The sequence below is a fragment of the Maniola hyperantus genome, chromosome 27, assembly GCF_902806685.2.
Source record: "Maniola hyperantus chromosome 27, iAphHyp1.2, whole genome shotgun sequence".
NCBI classification, from domain to species: Eukaryota; Metazoa; Arthropoda; class Insecta; order Lepidoptera; family Nymphalidae; genus Maniola; species Maniola hyperantus.
In genome coordinates this window covers 598004-623354 of record NC_048562.1, presented here as the reverse complement: position 1 = coordinate 623354, position 25351 = coordinate 598004, and the positions used below count along the sequence as shown (strand labels likewise).

Below are 25351 nucleotides of genomic sequence, written 5' to 3'. Positions count from 1 at the left end.
ACTTTCGTATTCAACATTTTGTCCTATGGCGCTTAAGACAATTCTCTGCATTACAAAAATTAAGATACCATCGACAAGATATTTGTATCAGTGGCAACAAAAACTTTTGTCCGCTTGATTTATTTGCTATTCTTATTTATAAATTTAAAAAAAAAATAAGATTCGAGCAAAAAATTAGTGAAACCATTAATAAATCATAAAACGTACAAGTTAGATATTACATTAATCAAATATGGCGGTGTTATTCTTAATTCAAACGCATGATGTATTTATGTCTTTACCAACCAAACGTATCGTACAGACTAAATAACAAAATGATGCGAGTTTTGCAAATTTTTTGTGGGCAGATTTTATTAACACTTTAAGGATAATAACTTGATACTGAACTCCGTGGATAATATCTACCTGTTACAGACTTACTCATTAATGTTGTTTTTAGGATTCCGTAGCGAAATACCATCTGTTTAACCGATTTTGAAGAAAATTTGTAGGCAAAGTTAGATTGCTTTCCAGGGATGGACATTGGACAATAAACATGGGCTAATTCTTATCCCGGAAAATGATAGATTTCCAGAAGTAACGGGTAATCCGAAGAAGTAACGGGCATCATACTCATCGGCATGAGCCTCAATAGCTCAACCGGTATAGGAGTGGACTGAAAACCGAAAGTTCGACGGTTCAAACCCCACCCGTTGCACTATTGTCGTACGTACTCCTAGCACAAGCCTGACGCTTAGTTGGAGGGGAAAGAGGAATATTAGTCATTTAACATGGCTAGTATTTAAAAAAAAAAAAAAAATATCATCTACCTATTTGGTACAGAGATAAAGCTTGCATCCCTGAGACGAATGGCTACTTTTTATCCCAGAGAATCATAGATTCCCACGGGATTTTTATTAGGAACCTAAATCCACACAGTAAAAAGCCACGGGTATCTGTCATCTATTTGGTACAAAGACTTGATACTATTTGAAACGTGTCACCAAGTTCAAATATCTAGGTCACTATGTTACGGAGGACCGTAAGGATCAGGCGGACATAGAACGAGAACGAAGAGCCTTAGCTGTAAGGTGTAATATGTTGGCCCGCAGGTTCGCCCGATGTAGTAAGGAAGCAAAAATTACGCTATTTAAAGCTTACTGTCAAACCTTCTACACGGGGGGCCTGTGGACTAACTACACTCAAAAGGCACTCGACACGCTGAGGGTGCAATACAACAATGGTTTCAGGATACTGTTGGGCTTGCCGCGGTTTTGTTCGGCGTCAGGCATGTTTGCAGAAGCACGAACGGATGATTTCTATGCCATAATAAGGAAAAGGACGTCATCCATCCTGGCAAGGCTGCGTTCGAGCTCCAACAGTATCCTGAATATGATGGCGGGAAAGCTGGATACGCCAATTCTCCAGCATTTCATTCAAGTTCTCGTCCGGTAAATACGCAGAGTATTGACCGGACGAGGGCTTGAAAGTGATCCCAAAGTCTAATTGTTTGCGCCCTATTATGATAGCTGTTGTAAAAATAAAATAATAATAAAATGTTTATACTAACATAGTTTTTAAGCATTATACTAACAAAATATACTAACATAGTTTTTTAAGCATTATATGTGTACTAACAAAATATGGGTCTTTGTTGCCTTATTAAATAAAGAATTAAATTAAATTAAATAAATTAAAGACTTAGCTTGCATCCCAGACGATTAGGTAGATGTAGTTATACAGGGTGTAACCAGAACGCTAGCAAAATCGAAGTACTTAAATAAATAAAATAAAAATATTTTTTATTCAAATAAAAGATATATTGCAAATAAAACATCTGACTGATTCTAGAGGTCAACGAACGTTGTGTAAGCAGGCCACTGGAGGCAATGCCGCGTCGTAGGTGGGGCACTGTCTCGAGTTTTGGACGCCATACATTGCGGGTTTGAAAAATAGTAAATAACTAAAACTACAAAATGAAGCAAATGGTTATTGCTATTAGTTTGTGTTTAGGTAGTATAACAATAATGCGAAGTTTTTGCCAGCGTTCTGGTTACACTTTTCATCCTAGAAAATTATAGAGTTCCCACGGCGTATTCAGTCTACTAATATCGATATATCGATATTATTTGTTCGATATATCGATGTATCGATATAAAATTCCAACTATCGAAAAGGTATAAAAATCGATATTTTTTTCGGACCGACAAACAAAATTACTTAGGCTTTTACCTACTTTTAACTTTAACTATATATTTTCATTCAAAATATCGACGGTATGCAGCATCCGCTAAGAAAGGTTTTTTGAATATTCAACCCCTAAGAACGACGACGAAGTCGCGAGCATAAGCTAGTCACTTATAAATGGATGAAAAACAAAGTTCATTTGGGAAGCAGATTGGCCGTGGCTGCAAACATTATTTCATGTTTAACTTACATGGAAATCGTTATTTTTCGAATCATGAAGTATCTAGTAATGTACTTTTGCAACATGGGTAATTAATATAGATTGCATCGCATCATGTTTATGGCCATTGTATTAGCTAAATTACGCCTTTTGAAGTACTTATGAAATGTAGATTGCAATAATTAATAATTAACTAATAGGGAGAGCCAGCGCGTGCCAGACCTTCGTTGTTTTATAAAAGCTAAAAGTTTATCTGCGTATTGTCCCTAACACTGAGAGGAACGATCAGCGACTATGAAGTTTCATTCCTGGCTCTTAGTCCATAATGACGACTGCGACTTGCGAGAATAAACAAGTGGTTGTTTTAATTATATGTTTTTATTAATTAGTTTTTTAGGGTTCAGTGCATTTTTTTGATATTCTTAATCTTCTATACCTTTTTATATTATATATATATATATATTATATAAAGAGGTAATGTCGTTAAGTTTGTTTGTAGGGGGTAATCTTTGGAACTACTGAACCGATTTAAAAAATTCTTTCACCAGTAGAAAGCTACATTATTCCTGAGTGACATAGGCTTTACGGGATCTTTAAAAACCTAAATCTACGCGGGCGAAGCCGCGGGGATCAGCTAGTTTACTATATAACGAATTTTTGAACGACTTCAAAAAAGTCATATTTAATTCGGATTTTGAATGTACTTTTAAAATCTATTCATTACTTTGACTCATAGATATTACTAGCTTATGCCCTCGACTTCGTCCGCGTGGACTACACAAACTACAAATCCCAATTTCATCCCCTTAGGGGTTGCATTTTCAAAAATCCTTTCGTAGTGGATGCCTACGTCATAATAGCTATCTGCATGCCAAATTTCAGCCCGATCCGTCCAGTAGTTTGAGCTGTGTGTTGATAGATCAGTCAGTCAGTCAGTCATTTTTTTCCTTTTATATATTTAGAATTATAGTTACCCATTTACATAGTAAGTAGTACTCTAGGTATGCGATTGAAGCCGTGATTTTGAAGCTACTATAGTCGTGTTTGGAATTAATGTAAGTGTATTTAATTTAGTAGGTATAAATAAATAAAACCGGCTAAGTGCGAGTCAGGCTCGCGCAATGAGGGTTCCGTACTACAGTCATATTTTTTCGACATATTGCACAATAATTCAAAAACTATGATGCATTAAAATGTGTGGTATCATATGAAAGGTAATCACCTGTACATTCTAAAACAGATATTTATTTATTTTCAAGCATCATAGTTTTTGAAATATCGTGCAAAATGTCAAAAAAATACTACTGTCGTACGGAACCCACGTTGCGCGAGCCTGACTCGCACTTGGCCGGTTTTATCTCAAGAAAATCAAAGAGTTCCCACGGTATTTTCAAAACCTTAATCCATGCGGACGAAGTCGCGGACCTTCAGCTAGTATTATATAATATTAATATTACGTGTAGTGTAGACTAGGAAGCAGATATCTAGGTATAAATAAAAAACCTGTATTTTGAAGGTTATAAAATGTAGTATAAAGTTACAATATCGCTAATTCCTTAAAACAACAAGCATTTAAATAAAAGTACTAAATCTTACTAATATCCTTACTAATATTATAAATGCGAAAGTGTGTCTGTCTGTCTGTCTGTTAGCTTTACGGCCTAATAGTTTAACCGATTTTGATGAAATTTTGTACAGAGTTAGCTTACATCCCGGAGAAGCACTTAGGCTGTATCCCGTTAAATCAAAGAGTTTGAAAAGCGCGTGATGCCAGTGATGACATATGGATCCGAGACATGGTCGCTAACTATGGGCCTCATAAGAAAGCTCAGAGTCACTCAGCGGGCGATGGAGAGAGCTATGTGCGGAGTTTCTCTACGTGATCAAATCAAAATGAGGAGATCCGTAGGAGAACTAGAGTAACCGACATAGCTCTACGGGTTGCGAAGCTGAAGTGGCAATGGCCAGGGCATATATTTCGAAAAACTTATAGACGTTGGGGTCCCAAGGTGCTGGAATGGCGACTTCGCACCGGAAAGCGCAGCGTTGGAAGACCCCCCACTAGGTGGAGGGACGATATCAGACGAGTCGCAGGGAGCCGCTGGATTCAGGCGGCGCAAGACCGTGGCGTGTGGAAGTCCCTACAAGAGACCTATGTCCAGAAGTGGATGTCTATTGATTAATAATAATGATGATGATGATGAATGCTTGTTATACCATGATGCAATAATAACGTACCATTTATTATTGTCCGTTAATTAATTCATCTCAATGATTTTTCCCGCTATTTTTAGCAACAATAATAATATAATAATAATAGCGTGTTATAAATTCTAGAACTTAATAATCTTCTATAGATAATAGGTCTAGGACATGTTATAAATGATTATATTATTTTTACTGGCATTTACCTCAATATAAAAGGAAAAACTGACTGACTGATCTATCAACCCACAGCTCAAACTACTGGACGGATCGGGCTGAAATTTGGTATGCAGATAGCTATTATAATGTAGGCATTCGCTAAGAAAGGATTTTTGAAAATTCAACCCCTAAGAGGGTAAAATAATGGTTCGAAATTTGTGTAGTCCACGCGGACGAAGTCGCAGGCATAAGCTAGTCTCAATATTTAAAAGGAAAAGCTGACTGACTGACTGATCTATCAACACACAGCTCAAACTACTGGACGGATCGGGTTGAAATTAGTAGAGTGGTAACTAGATACGGCCGAAACCTCCCACCAGACAAGACCAGAAACTAGAAATTACAAAATTCCAAACCCCTGTCGGGAATCGAACCCTGAACCTTCCAGTAATGACACCATAGCGCCTACCACTGCGCCAGGGAGGTCGTCAAAACTACATCTTAACCACAAAGCTTACCCACAATTTCATAGCTCTAAAATAAAATAGGTACCTACAGGTTTTTAAAACAGGTCTATTAGGTAGTTATTTAAAAAAGACCGATTTAAAAAATCTCATTGGGGAAAAAATGCCATTAGAGGCGATACTGCGAACTTTTGCGTAAACCAATGACGCAAACTATGTTTTTTCTACTACCTAACTAAATACTAAAAACTTTCAGCTTAAACCGATACGAAAAATTTTTTTCTCGATACAAACTGCAATTGTGCATTGTAAGGTCTAAATCTCCGGTGTATGTCGGGGCGAAACGTGCGTCGAGTGTGTTTTGGGATTTGTGTGGTGCTGCGTGGTGGTGGTGCGTATTGCTTGCCGAGTGGCTGCTTTTCCCGCATGGTTAGCAGTGGGAGGGCGGGCGGTGCATTTCGCATGCTGCATGTTGCATCATACAGATTCGACCAGTTTCAGCGGATATGCTTTTGGTTCATTGACTATCGTTGCCGTCAAGTGTCCCCTTTATTCTTGTTTGAATAGTCTAAAGTCTAAACCATAGAGATATAGAGTTGCCCTAATGTCCTATAGAAAATAGCGGATCGGAAACTAGCTCAAGCTTATCGAAATTTTCATAAGTGTGTAAGAGACAACACTACATTTCAAACTATAAAAACAGGGTTTCGCAACAATCCGCCATTTGCTGTGCCAGTGTAAGTACTTGTTTTTCTTGTAAATAAATAACCTAATCTTTTGTTATGACAGCTGATTAGCTGATACTATCTTGATCTTGATACTATGAACAAGCGCCGCCATTTTCTGTGCCAAAAAATACACGGTAAAACCATAGATATTTTCTCTCTATTAGTTTAAATACTCTAAGGTCTAAACTAAACCTTTGTTCTCCAACAGCGCCCCCCTGTCAATGTCATTCAAGTGCCAAGAGAGCCTTGTTCCACTGTATTTACTGCCTCAAAATTACAGTGAAATAGATAAAACCAAAAAAGAAAAATACTCACAAAATTCCAATTCGTGAAGAAAAATGGCGCCAAAATCTTCAGATCCTTCAGAATGGGATGCTTCAGTTGGTCGTCGGTTATCGTGAACCAAATCACACAACCCCACGACAACACACACACAAACCACACAAAATATATCACGTGAAAAGTTGTGCGCAAAAATAGGTTTATTGTGAACTTTTCTTTAATCGTTTTTGTTGACTGTACTTGGGATTCGACGTCACACATTTTGGAAAATTAAAAAAATCGTCTTAAACCACTGCCATTTTTGTTTTACGGTTTAATTTTTTCAGTGTTTGTTTTAACTTTTGAAATTTAAACAAAAAATATTTGTTTTTTTTTATTTTTTATTCACTTTCATTATCACTTTTACTTTTTGGCTGGCAAATTAAATTGGGTATTTGACTACATCATCATCATCAACCGATAGACGTCCACTGCTGGACAAAGGTCTCTTGTAGGGACTTCCACACGCCAAGGTCTTGCGCCGCCGCCATCCAGCGGCTCCCTGCGACTCGTCTGATGTTAATACGGACGACATTTGACTAGATTAAAAATAAATTATTTCTCAGAAGTATTATGAAAAACCCTCTATTAAATAGAAATGCGAAAGTGTGTCTGTCTGTCTGTCTGCTAGCCTTTCACGGCCCATCCGTTTAACCGATTTTGACAATAGCTTGCATCCCAGGTAAGGACATAGGCTTCTTTTTATCCCGGAAAATTGAAGAGATCCCACGGGATTTTTAAACCTAAATCCTTGCGGACGAGGTCACGGGCATTGTCTGGTATCGAAATATATAAAAGGAAAAGCTGACTGACTGACTGATCTATCAACGCACGGCTCAAACCACTGCTGGACGGATTGGGCTGAATTTGGCATGCGAACAGCTATTATGACGTAGGTATCCCCTAAGAAAGGTTTTTTGAAAATTCAACCCCTAAGGGGATAAAATAGGGATTTGAAATTTGTGTAGTCCACGCGGACGAAGTCGCGGGAATAAGCTAGTCTCAGATTAATCATTCTAGAACTAGCTGCCCCGGCGAACTTTGTATCGTCTAACAGTCGATTATTTTTTCAGGCCATTTTTAAATTTTTCTCTCCGTAAGAACCATCCTCGTACTTCAAGAAATATTATAAAAAAAGAATTAGCGAAATCGGTTCAGCTGTTCTCGAGATTTGCGATCAGCAACACATTTAGTGAGTCATTTTTATATTATAAAAAAGAATAATTAATCTAAGAAGCTAGTCGTTAATAAAATTATAAGTAGGTAACTCAGACTGATTTAATTACTTAAACCTGTTTTTCTATTTACAGCTTAATTTTACACGCTAAAGTCTTTAATCTAAACTAGATGATGCCACCGATTTCATCAGCGTAGATTTAAGTTTTTTAAAAGACTGAAAATGTAACAGATAGACAGACACTTTGAATTTATAAAATCGAATGATTATAGAACTACTCCACTAGGTGGACAGACGCAGTGTGGATATTCTTACAAGAGACCAGCAATGGACTTCGTTTGAGACAGTGGTACTGATTCTGAGCGCAACTAAATTTTAGAGTATTCGCATCCTCTTCTTACTAATGTTATATGAAAAAGACAGACAGAGTTTGACAGTTTTAAATTTAATTTAGAGCTGTCAAGCCGCGTGGCTTCAGCTGCCAGTCTATTGTTTAAATTTGTAGCGTGCATAAAAGTTTAGAATTCTTATATGTAAAATTCATGTTCCGTCGTTTTTTAGCAATATTAAAAAGAAAAAGATGCAGATACGCTAAATTTAGTTTAGCGAAAAAGACAACTGAATCAGCGCCAGTGAAACGTGTTATAAAATGATTTAGCCTTTAAACATGAACATTCAACGATTTTGTTTTATTTTAATTTACTCACGTATTTTTGAATTCTTTACCTATATCTGTGTATATACCTAGATTTTTAGGATTCCGTACCTCAAGGGTGCCAACGGAACCCTATTATTAAGCCTCCGCTGTCCGTCCGTCTGCCTGTCTGTCTGTCAGCGGGCTGTATCTCATGAACCATAATAACTAGAGAGTTGAAATTTTTACAGAGTCTGTATTTCTATTACAATAAAATGTACTCCATATCCATTCTAATATTATAAATAAGAAAGTGTGTCTGTCTATCCGTCTGTCTGTCTGTCTGTCTGCTAGCTTTTCACAGCCCAACAGTTTAACCAATTTTGATGAAATTTGGTAGAGTTAGCTTACTTAACTCCGGGGTTTGCAATAAAAATTTATGAATTATGAATTATGAAGGACATAGGCTACTTTTTATCCCGAAAAATTAAACAGTTCCCACTGGATTTTAAAAACCTAAATCCAGGCGGACGAAGTCGCGGGCATCGTGTACTAACTAATAATTTCAAACTGGCCGCCATAAACATTAAAAAAATTAAAGAGTGTTTTTTTGTACGATGGTGCGGAACCGTTCGTGTGAGAGTCTGACTTGAACTTGACCAATTTTTGGGGTTCCGTAACTCAAAAGGAAAAACGGAACCGTTATAGGATCACTTTGTTGTCTGTCTGTCGGTCTGTCAAGAAACCTACAGGGTACTTCCCGTTGATCTAGAATCATGTTTGGCAGGTAGGTAGGTCTGAAAACTGCGAATTTAGGGTTAGATCACACAAAAAAATTAAATTGTGGTAATTAACTAATAATTAGTATTTTCAATTTTCGAAGCAAGATAACTATATCAAAAGGGGTATCATATCGACACCCCCCACGTAAGTCGTTGTAAGCCACAAAATTGGCATTTTGCGTTTTTTACATAACAAAGCCTATTTTTATCTATTTTACACATTCAAATTTAAAAAATGCTAAAAATGCTATTTTTTAAGGTACTTATGAGACGTATAATGTTGTATTTTACAAACGACGACGACGTAAAACATCACATCGACCTTTACAACGTTTTACGTAGGACGAGGTCACGCATTTGCGCCTTGTATGTAACACATACAACAGATCACGCCGGACTTCAAACACCAGGTTTGTGAGTCAAGTCTCCGATATATCTCGGTTGTCTACGCATTTTTTTATTCTATTATCATATTTTACTAAGTTAATAGTGATGCCAAGCTAAACTATTGTATAGATTACTTACAACAATTTACGTCGTTGAGGATACAAAAAACTGTGTTGTATAATGACATACAACCGTTTACGTTGCAGAATTATATTGATTTTTGTGTTAAGTAATACATACAACATTTTACATCAGCATTTGTAACTCAAAATTTTATTGTATGATCACATGCTATATTTTACGTTGCTATGACATATTTTTTTTCTTACATACAACATTGTACGCCAATAAAACAAAGCTAAAGTTTCGATTGATGACGATGTAAACCTATGATAGATAGTGAAATAAGTACTCGCTTATAATACCACTAGGATATCATGTAAGTAACCAAAAATCAACACAATATTGTATTATTTCAGAGCCTACCTTACCAATAATAGGTTGGTAGGGACTGTCAGACTTTCAGGTGGTTCAGACTTTCTTTACGACCTATCGTCCGAAAATAATAAATAATTTCTATGACCATACTCTCAAGCTCATGGAAAAAAGACAACAAATGTGACTACAATCTAGAGCAGATGCATTTGCTCTGATACACAAACTCGCAACTTCGGAACTTTAACGCCGGATTAAAGATACCATACCAAGTTCTTTGGGCACATTACGAAGAAGAGTGGTACCATCGAACACCTCGTGGTATAAGGTCAGGTGGAGGGCACACGGCCACATGGGCGTTCCCCAACTAGGTGGACAGACTTAATCCACTCCGCAACCAACACGCCTGTCTCCACGTGTGCACATAATGCCACCAACAGAAGTCGCTGGAGGGAGATCGCACGAGCATCAGTGAAAAATTCATAGCCACGACCACTCTGTCAAGAGTGAACGACTCAGAAGAAGAAAGATATTATCATAGAGTGGAGCAGGAGCTTAAAAATATTGGCAAAATATAAGAGCATGGCACAGGAGCGTAGTGGTTCTTATTATTTTATTTTCAAAATTTTAAAAGATGATTTGTTTGTAGTGTAACGGTCCTGTTCTTCAAAAAAGGCGATAACACCTTAATAAATAATAGTTTATTCACTGGAATTTGCATACAGAAGCAGTTTTTGTATTAATTGAGTCACCTTACACATTCTACTAGGTACCTTCTGGTGTGCAAATTAATAGTGAATCTTATATTCAAGTTAATTTGGTTTATTGCATACTGTAATTACAAAGTTAAACATTACTCAAGAAGAAACATAGACTCATTTCGCTTTAGAGACATGTCTACAAGCTGTTGTTATCGTAAGTCAGTCTTATAGGTTCGACGACTTTCAGCATCCTGAACAAGCTTGATTCTCAAATAGCTTAAGCACCATAGATCACATTCAGAAGCTGCAACATTTTATACATACATATAACTGAAGACTATAATCGGCCACTTTGCTAAGCGTTTGTGAACTTTGAGAAAGCTTTCGATTCAGTGGAAATTTGGGCTGTATTAAGGTCGCTATTGAGATTCCGGATTGACTACCGGTACATACAAATGCTGAAGTAGGTACCTGTACGAAAACACCACCATGTCAGTCCACATACAGGGCCAGACGAGGAGGCCAATCCAATTGCAGTGACAGAGAGTAACACTTAACGGGAGACGCAACTCTCCGAAGCTCTTTACTGCTACTTTAGAACACGTCTTTAAGCTTCTGGATTGGAATGAACTTGACATTAACATCAATAGCTACTCACCTTCGATTTTTCGATGACATAGTTGTTATCGCAGAGACTGGGAAACCGGATATACTGCACAGTGACCTTATTAAAGTTTCATATCAGGTGGGCCTGAAAATGAACATGACTAAGACGAAAAGCATGTCTAATATCTATGTTTCGGCCCACCCAGTAGTCTTTGAGAGCTCTTTGCTCAAAAATATAGAAGAGTGTGTAAAACTGGGACACACAACCAAGTTAGGTAAGTCCAATTTCGAGAAACAGATCAGCCACCGAGTCCGATTCAGCTAGGCAGCGTACGGAAACTAAAGTCTTCGAACAGCGCATGTTGCCAGTGATGACATAATATTATGGATTTGAGATGTGACACATAAGAAAGTTCAGAGTCACTAAGTGGGTGATGGAGACAGCTATACTTGAAGTTTCTCTACGTGATCAAATCTGGAATGAGGATATTTGTCCAAAAGCCAGAGTACCTGACATGAACGGTTTGGGAAGCTGAAGTGGCAATGGCCGGGACCCATAATTCAAAGGACTCATAGACGTTGGGGTCCTAAAGTACTTGAACCTCACACCAGAAAGCGCAGCGTTGGCAGACCCACACTATGTATACAAATGACATCGAATGAGTCTCAGGGAGCCGCTGGATTCAGGAGACGCAAGAGCGTGGTGACTGAAAGTCCCTACAAGAGACCTATGTCCAGCAGAAGACTTCTATTTGTTGAAAATGATGAATAGTATCACACATACAATACTATTTTTATAATTTAAGCAACGTACACCGTTGTAATTAACACATACAATGACACACAGTCCTTGTTTTCCCCTGTAAGTTGTTGTAAGTATCACATACAACATTTTCCAAAGATAAAACACCACGTAAAATGTTGTATGAACAAAATCTCAGAAATTTGAAGTATTTTTATAAAGTATTTTTCAGAATAGTTAAAAGTACTGTAAATTATAACCATATACCGAATTTCACAAAAAAATATTGAAAAATGAAGCTTTAATTTCAATTTGTATCTTTAAAACGCTCTACTGAAAAGTTGCGGTTTTGGGGATACAACAACTTACGTGGGAGGTGTCGATATGAAAGGTCTTCACCTGAGCATTTTAAAACAGATTTTTATTTATTTTTATGCATCATAGTTTTTGAATTATCTTTTACCTAACGTACAAGTATAATATACTTATTTTGTATTTTAGATTGCAGGTTAATAAAACCTTAGTCACTTACTATATTTATCCTCTTTTTATTGTTAATAAATAGGTGTTTTTCTTTTTCTTTAACGTGAATAACATAACATTTTTTTAAACTTATGGAAAAATCCCTTTTTCCACAATTTTTTATTTCACTTAAAATTTAAATCTAATAAAACACTTTTTTCAGATTGTTTAATTTAAAATTTAAACAATTGCATTCGATTTATAATTTTAAATCACTTGCTATTATTGTACAAGGATATACCTACTTAGCACCTTTTTATACGATATTTTACACTATTTTTACTAACTTATTTTTTCTTTAAATTTAAAGTAAACAATGCCAACGAAACGAACGACAGTCTCGCGACGTGGATTGTGTATGAAAAAATCAGGTTGTATTAGTTCTTGTGTACGACCTTACGACGAGCGCAAATCTATATTAATATTATAAAGAGGTAAAGTTTGTAAGTTTGTTTGTAGGGGACAATCTCTGGAAGCCTCAATAGCTCAACCGGTAAAGGAGTGGACTGAAAACCGTAAGGTCGACGGTTCAAATCCCGCCCGTTGCACTATTGTCGTACCTACTCCTAGCACAAGCCTGACGCTTAGTTGTAAAAAAAAAAAACTACAGAACTAATTTTGAAAATTCTTTCTCCAGGAGAAAGCTACATTATTCCTGAGAGACATAGGTTGTGTTTTAATTTCAAAAAGTTAGAGATCCCTACGAAAATTGTAATAAGCTATCCGTGCGAAGCCGAGGCGGGTTGCTAGTCGCTACATAATTACAAACCTACTAAATATACCTAAGTGCGCTAGTAAAAATGTCACTATAAAACTTGTCAACTTGCGTGGAATGGTGCCAAGAATACTGGCTGCATTTCCGCGCTGGACAGCCAGGCTGATCCTTTGCGCAATAAACTATTTAGGTAAGATTACAAAATCGATTCAATATTATTATTGTAGGCAATCAATACGACGACGGGCTTTGTAGGAATGGATATTTTTTAAACTTTTAAAAATTCACTTTTTTCACACTTTTTTATCAAAAGCTTAATTTACACGTATTAAGTTGTCAAGTGATTAACTTAATTTTAAGTACTTAATGCATCCACACAACACAAGTAGTTTAGTAAAGCTCTCAAGTTCATATCACATTCAATTTATCTTTGAAAATCACTTGCTATTTCGTCAGCAATAGGACCTTTTTTACAATTTTTTTCACTTATTTTTTTAACGATATTTTTCACTTGTTTTTCTTACAATATTTTTCACTTTTTTTTAATTTTCAAGTAAACAAAGCCAACGAAGGCACGACCGTCTCGCGGAGTGGAATGACTATGAAAAAATCAGGTTGCATAGGTGATCAAACTAATTGTAACTTGTAGTGTATGACCTTACAAACGACGAGTGCAAACCGCTACGTTATTACGTATGCACTAATTATACCTTACCGCAAACTATGTAGTTAGGTTAGATTTCATAATCGGTTCAATATAAAGGTAGTAAATAGTATGATGATGAGCTATGAATTAATGAATATTTATTTAATATTCTGAAAAAAAAAACACTTTTTCCATAATACTTTTTTCACTAAATTATGAAGTTAATCAATATTGTTTTATTACATACCTGAATTTAAAATTTAAGCATTCGGTTTATTATTTGACAATCACTTACTCTTTATTGTTACATTAAGGAAATAGAAGCCTTTTTTTAATTTTTTAATTTATTTTTTAACGATATTTTTCACTTTTTTTTTTATTTTAAGTAAACGAAGGCACGACAGTCTCGCGGAGTGGAATGACTATGAAAAAATCAGGTTGTAATCAACTAAGTAGTTGTAACTTGTAGCGTATGACCTTACTAACGACGAGTGCATAATTACGTATGCAGTAATTATACCTAACCGCGACCTATGTAGTTAAGTTACATTTCATAATCGGTTCAATATCGTTATGATGGGATTTGAATGAATTACTTATTACGTTACGTCGCATACGAAAGGTTCCGTACTATCGTTTAGACCCGTGCTCAGTAGTATGCTGGTAATAGATTAATGATGAATAGTTGTTAGCCGTTAGAAATGACCCAATTCCTTAAGGGTTCATTTTCCTTTAAAGGGATTTATGAAGCCCTATGATCGCCCATTCTTTTATTGGCTTAAACCTACTTAGTTATTGCAACAGTATTGTTAACATATAAACTTACTAATTGGACAACAGTATAGGAGACTCAGACTATACATAAGTACATAATATGCAGGGCATATAGTCAGGTCCATCTTTCCCACTGGGCACTCTGGGCACGTGTCCAGGGCCCACGATAGATAGGGGCCCACTAATCCCTGCCAGATCTCCAAACTATAACGGACCGACTGATATTTTATTACCGAAAAACATATTTATTTCGATAAAATCAAAGGTCAAAAAGGCCCACTCAAACAGAGGACCATAGAGATAGTTAACTATAGCCAAGACTGACTTATATTCAATCCTTCTTGTTTACCCCCGACCCACTACTCTGTCATAGTCGTAGGAGCCCAATTATTCTAATGTGCCCAGGGCCTCCAATAGGTTAAAGATGGCCCTGCATATAGTTCTAATCGATAGACGTTGGGGTCCCAAGGTGCTGGAAAAAGTAGTAGGTAAGTGTTTTAGACCATATTTGTAGATAACTTTATTTAAAAAAAAAATTCCGACCTATATGCTAAAACTTACTAGAACTTACTTTTTAGCTAGAAAATAGAAAACCCATTTTTGTGAATTTTGACCTTTAATATTTTTTTTGCGAAATCAATATGGACTTTGACAATTCATTTATAATGGTATTCCGAACATTCGTACCAATTATAAGCCCTATGCGAATTATTGTATTACCTCTATTTTTTGAGCTATTTTGACCGGGCTAGTAGGTACTTACTAAACGTCAAAATCTGTTAAACAGATGACCCATGAAAAGCTAGCAGACAGACAGACAGACACTCTTTCGCATTAATAATACGAGTATGGGTTATTCGATAATATTTGTTAGGATTTTACTTAATTTCTAATAATACTACCCATTCATGAAATTCAAGTTTCTATCCTTTAAAAAACGTTTACTTAAAAAAAACTTTATTGTTTATACATTGTACTATTATTGTGTAGAACTAAACTTGCCACGAACAACCAATTCTTGTGTTCATGCCGAAGAATTTAAGAACCAAAATCGTATAAAACTCCGAAAATATCTAGCGAAAGTGTCTTTCTTATCCATAGAAAATCAATTTACTTATGAGCAATTAAAGTACCTACCAACTCACATAAAATCGTGTTTATATAATACTATACGCACTATGGTTGACCATGGTTATTATGGATGGCTACATTTTATGGAATCTTAATATGGGGTAAAGCGGCAGATATTGGGAGAATTTTTGTACTTATTACAAACAAGGGCAATACGCGCAATTTATAACTTAAGACCACGCGATTCTATTCGAGAGAAATTTAAATAAATAGGTATTCTTACAGTAGCCTCGCAATATATTTACAATAACATAATTTTTTTAACAAAATATTCTTAGTTACAAGAAAATTGGTGATCTACACAATAGGCTAACTAGAAACCGTAATAAGCTTGCAACTCCTACCTTCCGTATCAGGAAAGTCTAAAAGTCATTTGTGGGACTGGGTATAACCTTTTATAACGAAATCCCGCAAACTATTTTGCCTGTACACAAGTTTAAAAATCTATTAAAAGTATGCTCCTGAAAAAAGCATATTACACAATTGAAGATTATCTAAATGATAAAAGAGCGTGGATTTGACCTGCAGCTCGTTCCAGCAATGCACAAGACTGCAAATACTTTTCTTATACATGGCATAATATTGTATTTCAAATATTTGAAAAGGTCAACCGCCGAGTTTCTCGCTGGTTCTTCTCGGTAGGAAAGGCATTCCGAACCAGTGGTAGATGCATTTGACGATTCAAAAATACTTGTAAAAGTTTAATTGAATAAAAAATATAAAATATCGCATTTTAACGAACCCTGCAAATGAGTAATACATCCGTATACAAAAGAAGGTCGCAATTAAACTTACGCACGGACACCCGCCACGCGAAGAAAGTATCCGACTCCGTGCGAAACGGTCTGCGATACATGTATCACTTGCAGTGTAACTGTGAGCGAGACAGGTATATGTTTGTTGCTATCACTACTTCACTACTAATCCATACTACATATTATAAATACAAAGTGCTTGTAGCTTTAGTTTTAAGTTCGCCACTACAAAAATTATCACCACTATAATCTTCTAAATCCATCAACCGACCATCAAAAAGTGTAATTTATTACCTATTTTGAATAAATTATTTGACAACTTTGACCTAGTGTGTCTGTCTGTTTCCTAGCTTTTCATAGCCCATCCGTTAAACCGATTTTGATGAAATTTGCAGAAATAGCTTACGCGGGAATCATCTAATATTACAAATGTGAAAGTGGGTTCATTTGTTTGTCCTTCAATAACGTCGCAACAGAGTAACGGATTAACGTGATTTTTGCATTGGTGGGTGGGTTTAAAGACTTGGAGAGTGACCTAGGCTACTTTTATTCCGGAAAATCAAAGAGTTCCCCTGAGATTTTTAAAAACCTGAATCCTCGTGGACAAAGTAGCAGGTATCAGCTAGTCTCTCCATATTATAGTCTCAGACCAGGGTACGTTTGTAGTCTCGTAGGTGTTTTTTTAAGTTTACGTAATTAAGAAATCACCATTAACATTTGATAAAATCAAACGATGTACACGCGGTAGGAAATAATTACATCGGCCTTCGTAAAACTAATAGATTAGATAGGTATATAATATTGTGTCAATGATACAAATGTCAGTCAATAATATAATAACATAATCGAATTCATTCTAATTCTTGTTGTGCTTAAATTCTAAAAACTCATCAACGCGACAGCCACTTTTTTGATGCATTTTGAATTTTGTTTACTGGTAGTGCAGTTACAGATTTAGGAATCTACACTAATATTATAAAGAGGAAAACTTTGTTTGTTTGTTTGTTTGTTTGTTTGTTTGTTTGTTTGTTTGTTTGTTTGTTTGTTTGTTTGATTGTACTGAATAGGCTCAAAAACTACTGGACCGATTTTAAAAATTCTTTCACCATTCGAAAGCTACATTATCCACGAGTAACATAGGCTATATTTTATTTTGGAAAAAAATAGGGTTCCGTAAGATATTTGGGTTTTTCGGACACAAGGTGTAAAAAATCAACCAGAAAAGTTACTTATTTTGCGTACGCTGCCTAAACTATAAAAGATAGAACCATAAAATGTTCTAATTAATTGTAGATCTTATAAATATCTACAAAAAAGTCCGCGACACACTATACCCATCTATGTCGAGTGAGGCACAGCAACCATTTTTTTATTTAAAAATCTTGAATTTTTTTTGGACTACATTTAAACGCGTTTATTTTACTCATGCTATTAATTCGTATCAAAATAAATGATTTCATCACTAAGAACAGTTTATGGAGATAATATTTGGTCTTTGAATGATTAAAATTGGACGTTTGGTTTTGAAGTTATGGCGAAATTAAAATATTACGATTTCTGCTGCACGGCCCGTTGTATTATATAAAGAGGTAATGTCGTTAAGTTTGTTTGTAGGGGGTAATCTTTAGAACTACTGAACCGATTTTAAAAATTCTTTCACCAGTAGAAAGCTACATTATTCCTGAGTGACATAGGCTATACGGGATCTTTAAAAACCTAAATCTACGCGGGCGAAGCCGCGGGGATCAGCTATTGCATTATAAATTTCTATACACATGAAATCAACATTGCTCAGTACTAGGATAGGTAGGAATATCTCTGAATTGTGTAGCCAACCATTTTCTACCTGTCTCTTTTCATTTGAGTCCACCACACCGCGCAAACCATTCTACACATATACCCCAGCAGATATATTAGATGACTTTCACACCAGCCCGCCAGTCTAACCTTGGGCGCGAAAGCATTTCACCGCCGAACTGCGCGCGCATCATCCGTCAAAACGCCAAAATGGCGGACAAAAAAGTTCTCATATTATTCCTAATTTGTTTTAATTCCTTCCACATTGTAAATAGTGCTAGTCTTTTTGAAAAATCTTATGAATATGTTATTAATTTTGGAAGAAATGTGGGACCTAGTTTGATGTCGATTTTGGACTGTTTCGGGGAAAATGGCGGGGATTCGTGGTTATGTGCGCGGGAAAAGGCGGGAAAATTACTTGACAGTTGGGACAAGGAGGTTGACAAGCAACGGATGATTTGGGCAGGTAGGCAAAGGTTTATAATTATACAGCCTTATAGAGAAAAACCGGCCAAGTGCGAGTCAGATTCGCGCACCGAGGACTCCGTACTCGGGTATTTTTTCGACATTTTGCACGATAAATCTAAAACTATAATGCATAAAAATAATCCGCATACGATTCAACCTTCCTATTACTTAGGTATGCGTTTTATTTCGATAGTCATTAATAGTTTCATTTTCTATCTAGGCACATATAGTTACCACACGCTAAAATCTCCTACCCCAGATATAAGTTGAACTTTTAAAAAGGACAAATCACATTATAACTGCATATAGGCAAAACCAGCAAAACTAACTTTTTCTCAATTTAAAATTCAATATTTTAGGGTTCCGTACCTCAAAAGGAAAAGGAACTGAACTCTTATAAGGATCACTTTAACGTCTGTCTGTCTGTCAAGAAACCTATAGGGTACTTCCGTTGACCTAGAGTCAGACACGTAAGGGGGAAAATCTGAAAACCGTGAATTCGTGGTTACATCGCAAAAAAAATTTAAAATGTGTTCACGAACAAATAATTAGTATTTTCAACTTTCAAAGTAAGATTATAATATATACCAAGGTAAAGCCCTTTCACATGATAACCCAGTATAATATGAAAGGGCCTACCTGTACATTCTAAAACAGATTTTTATTTATTTTAATGCGTTACAGTTTTTGATTTATCGTGAAAAATACGTACTTAATAGTACAGAACCCTCGGCGCGCGAGTCTGACTCGCGCTTGGCCGGTTTTTTGTTATTAACTTACATAACAAATGACAACAGTTAATATTTTATTATAAGTAAACCTAACAATAAATGTTTACCGCATGAAGTCAGCGACCCCAGTTATTGAAAACGTTTTTCTTTTATAGCTATAGTCTAAGAGCCAAGAGTAAATATTATAATAATACATCCATATTGAATACTAGCTTACGCTCGCGACTTCGTCCGCGGATTTCAAACCCCTATTTCACCCCCTTAGGCGTAGAATTTTCAAAAATCCTTTCTTAGCGGATGCCTACGTCATAATATCTAACTGCATGCCAAATTTCGACCGGATCAGATCATCAGATAGATCAGTCAGTCAGTTAGTCACCTTTTCCTTTTACATATTTATATTTTTTCTAGTCTTATGCTTACATATGCTTAAACTTATGTCTGTCTACTGAAAGCTAAGACTGAACAAAAATGGCGGCAAATAAAAAACTTAGGTCGTGAATCGATTCAGCTGCTCGATTGCGGTAGAATGACAGCTACAATGTCACGATCGCAATCACCTCTGATTGGTTGTCGCTCGCTCACTATTGGCTACAATGCATTGTTGCAACAAGAATCGCACAAATCCATCAATCATAATTACAATCACAACAATTGAGATTGTAATTATGATTGATGCAGGTTTTACGAAATCGACCTACGGGATCAAACCGAGTGCTCACTCACTCTAGTTCACTCTGCATCGAAGGTGTAATCTGTGCGTTGATAGATCAGTCAGTCAGTCAGGACAAGTCTTTTTAAATATTACCTATGTAATTGTATATACAGTAGAAACTCGATTATTCGGCCCTCAGTTATACGGATTCGCGATTATCCGGACTACCAACCGAAAATTGTTCGGCCAAGTGCGAGGCAGACTCGCGCACCGAGGGTTCCATACTCGGGTATTTTTTCCGCCATTTTGTACGATGAATCAAAACTATTATGCATAAAAATAAATAAAAATCTGTTTTAGAATGTACAGGCAAAGCCCTTTCATATTATGATATCCCATTTGGTATAGTTATCTTACTTTGAAAATTGAAAATACTATTATAGTGAACAAAACCCGCTTTTCTTCATACATTCGATTATCCGAGTTTTCGATTATCCGGATCCCTAACGACAACAATTGGTCCGGTTAATCGAGTTGCCACTGTACTGAGAATTATTTTTTATATTCACGTTCCAGCAAAAATGACAACTGTCTCTTACACTAGATGTCAATTTGATAAATAGAAATTCCGTACCCAACCACCGTGTCTTGAATTATCTCTTTAACTCATTTTCACGCATTTTACTTTATTTCTATCATATTTTATATGCCTTAACACCATGGGATAAGGTTCAAAATCCCGTGCAACATTTTCTTTTTGTGGTACATGATGGATATAATTGAGGTAGATTGTTGTATGATGTATCCGTGTTTGAAACGTATGAAACGTTTACTAGATTTTATAGATAAAACTACCTTAAGCCCGCGACTTCGTTAGCGTGGACTACACAAACTTCAAACCCCTAATTTACACCCTAAGGGTTGAATTTTCAAAAATCCTTTCTATGCGGATGTCTACGTCATAATAGCTATCTGCATGCAAAATTTCAGCCCGATCCGTCCAGTAGTTTGAGATGTGTGTTGATAGATCAGTCCGGCAGTCGGTCAGTCAGCATTTCCTTTTACCCAAATTTCGAACCCCTATTTTACCTCCTTAGGGATTGAATTTTCAAAAATCCTTTCTCATCGAATGTCTACGTTACTATCAGTGGCGTACAGGTCATAGAGGCATAAATGCACTGCTTACCCCAGTTGTAATAGCTCAATGCATATTTTTCATTATGACCTGTCAGTAAACAGATTCCTACCTAACTAATGCCTACCCTGGATTCAAACACTGTGGACGCCACTGGTTACTATCTACGTAGCTATCTGCATGCCAAATTTCAGCTCGATCCGTCCAGTAGTTTGAGGTGTGTTTTCCTTTCGTTGATTTTCCAGGCTAAAAGTATGTAAGTATCTTATGTCTGGCATGCAAGCTATTCCTGAACAAATTTTCGTCAAAATCGGTTGAATGTATGGGCCGTGAAAAGCTAGAAGACAGACAGACCAGACACATTTTCGGATTTCCTTAAGTATATTTAAATTAGTTTGGATTACATGACCTTTGCCGTGCATTTTATATGCGTTTCAAGAAATTAAATATCACTTGCTTTAACGGTGACGAAAAACATCGTGAGGAAACCTGCATGCCTGAGAGTTCTCCATAATGTTGTGAAAGGTGTGTGAAGTCTGTCCCAATCCGCACTTGGACAGCGTGGTGCACTATGGCCATACCGAGAGGAGACCCGTGCTCTGTAGTGAGCCGGCTATGGGTTGATCATGATGATGATGACATGACCTTTAAACCTAAGTATGTAATTCAAAATCTTTACCTTTCCAAAAAATTCAAGACAATCAGTTACAATTATTGCGAAATTTTTTGACCATCTTCGTACTTATCTCAAAAGTGTGCCATCGACGTTTTCTCAGGAGAACCAAAAAGCCTGTTTTTGAGAGAGAAAGTTAATTTGTTGTACGAATTACGAATATGATAGTAAGTAATTGCTGAATGAAAGCTGAATAATCTGACGATTTAAGTTGTGATTTGTGATTTAAACAACAATGTAACTATAATGTGCTGTACCTATATGAAACAACATTATAAAAGCGGTGACATAGTCTAGTAATCCATACTTCCATACTAATATTATAAATGAGAAAGTGTGTCTGTCTGTCTGGCTGCTAGCCTTTCACGGCCCATCCGTTCAACCGATTTTAACGGAATTTGATACAGAGATAGCTTGCATCCCGGGCAAGGACATAAGCTTTTTACCTCGGAAAATCAGAGAGTTTCAACGGGATTTTTAAAATCACGCAAATGAAGTCGCGGGCATCATCTGTCTGTATGTCAGCGAGCTATATTTCGTAATCCGCAATAGGTAGAGTTGTCACAGAATGCGTATTTCTCGTATTTCTATTGCCCCTATAACGAGAAATAATAAAAAATTAAAATGGCCGCCATGAATATTTAAAAAAAAAGTGTTATTTCTTGTACGATGGTACGGAACCCTCTGTGGGCGAGCCCGACTTGCACTTGACCGATTTTTTATAAAGATAGTAGTAATAACATTATAACAAATAACACACTTTCATACGTAAGATAAATCAGTTAACAAGTGCAAATTATGTGCGAAAGTTATACCCATTGTTTTAGCATTGTTTATGTGACCACTTTCCATGTTAAGTGCCATGTCTATCGACACTTTCAATCTCACCCAAGGCGAATATCTATAAAGTGTCCATTCTAGTTATTACTAGGTTTTGCCCGAGGCATCCCAGACCCTAGAAATCTTAGAATTAGATTTATTTACATCGATTTGGTACTAAAATATTAACTTAGAAATTGTAGAATATTTTATTTTCGCTTGGAGACTTAAGTCAAAATCAAAGTCAAATCATTTATTCAAAATATATACCACAAGCTGATGCCCGCGACTTCGTCGGCGTGGAATTATGTTTTTTAAAAAGCCCGTGGGAACTCTTTGATTTGTCACTCTCCAGGTCTTTATCTATACCCATGCAAAAAATCACGTCAATTCGTTGCGACGTGATTGAAGGACAAACCAATAAACCAACAAACAAACACACTTTCGCGTTTATAATAAAGGTACTGATAAAGAGTGAATAGAGTTAAGGAAACTCTCGGTTTGATCCTGAGTCGATATCCGCGAAATGTTAGACTAGGAGGGGTGACGTGAAATCAAAGATACCGATAAAGATAAGTCGTTTCATAGGCTTCCTAGCGTTAAAATATGTAAGTAACATTTGACGCCTGCCAGTATAGGTGAAGTTTCGACGTTTTGTTACAAGTTTCCTAACTGAACTGTGTTTTGATGGTGGCCTCTTCGACTATTAAACTAGGCATTGATATGATCTGACAAGAGATACAATACATGTCTATCTACTGATGATCAGTCGACTAGAACGCGGTTAACAAACCAGATCGAACGTAGTTACCTATTTGTTTTATACTTTACTAGATTATGCTCGCAACTTTGTCCGCGTGGACTTCCAAACCAAATTAAAAAGTTATAAGGCTGTGACAGATGGACAGACGGACATGTGCAATTTCACTCAAAATAGACTCAGAGACCTTGCTTCGCTCGGTTAAAAATAAAACATTAAAATAAACTTATGTATGAGTGACAGAGACAATGCTCTACAAAGTCAAAAACTCATTCCAAAGGTCGATGTTCAATATTTCTTACCGGCTACTGTAGGTATTTACTGAATATTGTAAAAATATTTTGCTTGTTTTATGTAAACCGTGATAGCCTAGTGGTTAGGACGTCCGCCTCCTATTCACAAAGTCGGAGATTCGACTTTTTAGACTTATGTGCGTTTTAATTAATTAAATATCACTTGCTTTATCGGTGAAGGAAAACACCGCGAGGAAACCTGCATGTCTGAGAGTTCTCCATAATGTTCTTAAAGGTATGCGAAGTCTACCAATCCGCACTAGGCCAGTGTGGTAGACTATGGCCTCAATCCTTCTCATTCTGAGAGGAGACCCGTGCTTAGTCGTGGGCCAGTGATGGATTGAAATGATGATGAAGACTCAAGCAGCTTTGCGTTGCCCAGGAATTCTAAACCTCGTATCATCATCGTAGTCAATACATCGCTGGCTCACTACGAAGCATAGGTTTTCTCCCAGAATGCCAAAGTACTAGAAGGGCAAAGCTCGCCAAGTGCAGATGGGTAGACTTTACACTGCACCGTTGAGAACTCTCAGGCATGCAGATTTCCTCACGATAGTTTCCTTCACTTGCAAGTGATATTTGCTTAAAACGCACATAACTCCGCAAAGTTAGAGGTGTGTTCCCGGGATCGAACCCCCGACCTTCCCAATAGGAAGCCAACGTCTTAACCACTAGACTATCACGGCTTATACCAATTCTTTACACCTTGGTTACAGAAGCAGCAGACGCTGAAGTGGTATCATCAGGGCGATCCTTCGAGGAGCTACCTTCGAGGCTAGGCAAGGATATCCAGCTCTCCCTGACTGCCTTCACCGACCTGGTGGAAAACGGGATGGCCAGGTAAATGTGCTAATATATTCCTAATCCTACTAAGATCCCGGTATTTATACATTACTAGCTTATGCCTGCGATCTCGAAAATCTAACCCCTAAGGGGGTAAAATAGGGGTTTGGCATAGTCCACGCCAACGAAATCGCGGGCACAAGCTAGTTATAATTGAATGTGTTAAGAATAAGTCCCGCAAATTGCTATTGCGCTGGAACCATGTCTCATTAACATTGAAATGACGTCATTTGACTAAGTAAAAATATACCATCAGCTCGAAACTTCAGTCTAGTGCTGACGTCACTAGAATGTCGGCTACGCGCATTAGCAATTTGCAGGACTTATAGACACTGGGTTAGCGATTCATAATAGGCTGGTCTAAGAGCCAACAACAAACTCAGCCGGATATTCTTTTTATTATCACAACTTTACAAAATCACTTAAACAATATATAAGTCAATGCTTAAACTTATTGGAACTATACTAAGTGCAAGTCATGAGTCAATGACTCATCATAAGTAACATAGAACAACAAAATTGTACTTTGCAAGTAAATTAAGGTCAAAGAACTCATAATTTCTGACCATTAGTATTAGACGCGAGTTCAGTGAAAGTGGAGAAACGTCTCGAATATCGACCAGTGTGGATTCGATTTCCGGTTCGGGACATTTTCTTTTATGACACGCACTAGTATGGTGTAATTTATGTAAGGAGACTTCGGTACTGTTATGTAGCCATATTGATTCTATCACTGACCTCGACTAAAAAAGTACACTGGACTTGCGATTGCCTACCTGTTTTTGAAGCGACTTGATTCCCACCTTTTTTTGCGCTGAGTGTGTTTTTAGTGAGTTTTTAATAGTCCACCACGCTGCATGGCCTAGTGCAGATCGGCAGACTTCTCACATCTTTGACAATGACAACA

At 36.8% G+C, this 25351-nt stretch overlaps 2 protein-coding genes and 1 long non-coding RNA gene across 5 annotated transcripts in view; 1 reads left to right on the top strand and 2 right to left on the bottom strand.

The window, feature by feature from the left end:
- The window catches only part of LOC117994835 (androgen-dependent TFPI-regulating protein-like), a 30164-nt gene extending 16618 nt beyond the window's left edge, over nucleotides 1-13546 (bottom strand). The window contains exons 1-2 of one of the 2 annotated variants that reach the window (XM_069507990.1): nucleotides 13328-13546; nucleotides 6258-6463 (exon numbers count right to left, since the gene is read on the bottom strand). In XM_069507990.1, coding sequence (XP_069364091.1) covers nucleotides 6258-6463; nucleotides 13328-13376 — 255 coding nt within the window. In that variant the 5' untranslated portion in view covers nucleotides 13377-13546. Of the gene's footprint in view, nucleotides 1-6257; nucleotides 6680-13327 lie in introns of those variants that run through there. The other variant, XM_034982809.2, reaches the window with a different exon arrangement.
- The window catches only part of LOC138404321 (uncharacterized), a 45011-nt gene that overhangs the window by 16618 nt on the left and 3042 nt on the right, over nucleotides 1-25351 (bottom strand). The gene's annotated exons all lie outside the window — the stretch shown is intronic.
- LOC117994834 (uncharacterized) overlaps nucleotides 14766-25351 on the top strand; it is a 29720-nt gene continuing 19134 nt past the window's right edge. Inside the window, exons 1-2 of one of the 2 annotated variants that reach the window (XM_069507972.1) lie at nucleotides 14766-14872; nucleotides 24318-24441. In XM_069507972.1, the coding sequence (XP_069364073.1) occupies nucleotides 14809-14872; nucleotides 24318-24441 (188 nt within the window). In that variant the 5' untranslated portion in view covers nucleotides 14766-14808. Of the gene's footprint in view, nucleotides 14873-18224; nucleotides 18534-24317; nucleotides 24442-25351 lie in introns of those variants that run through there. The other variant, XM_034982806.2, reaches the window with a different exon arrangement.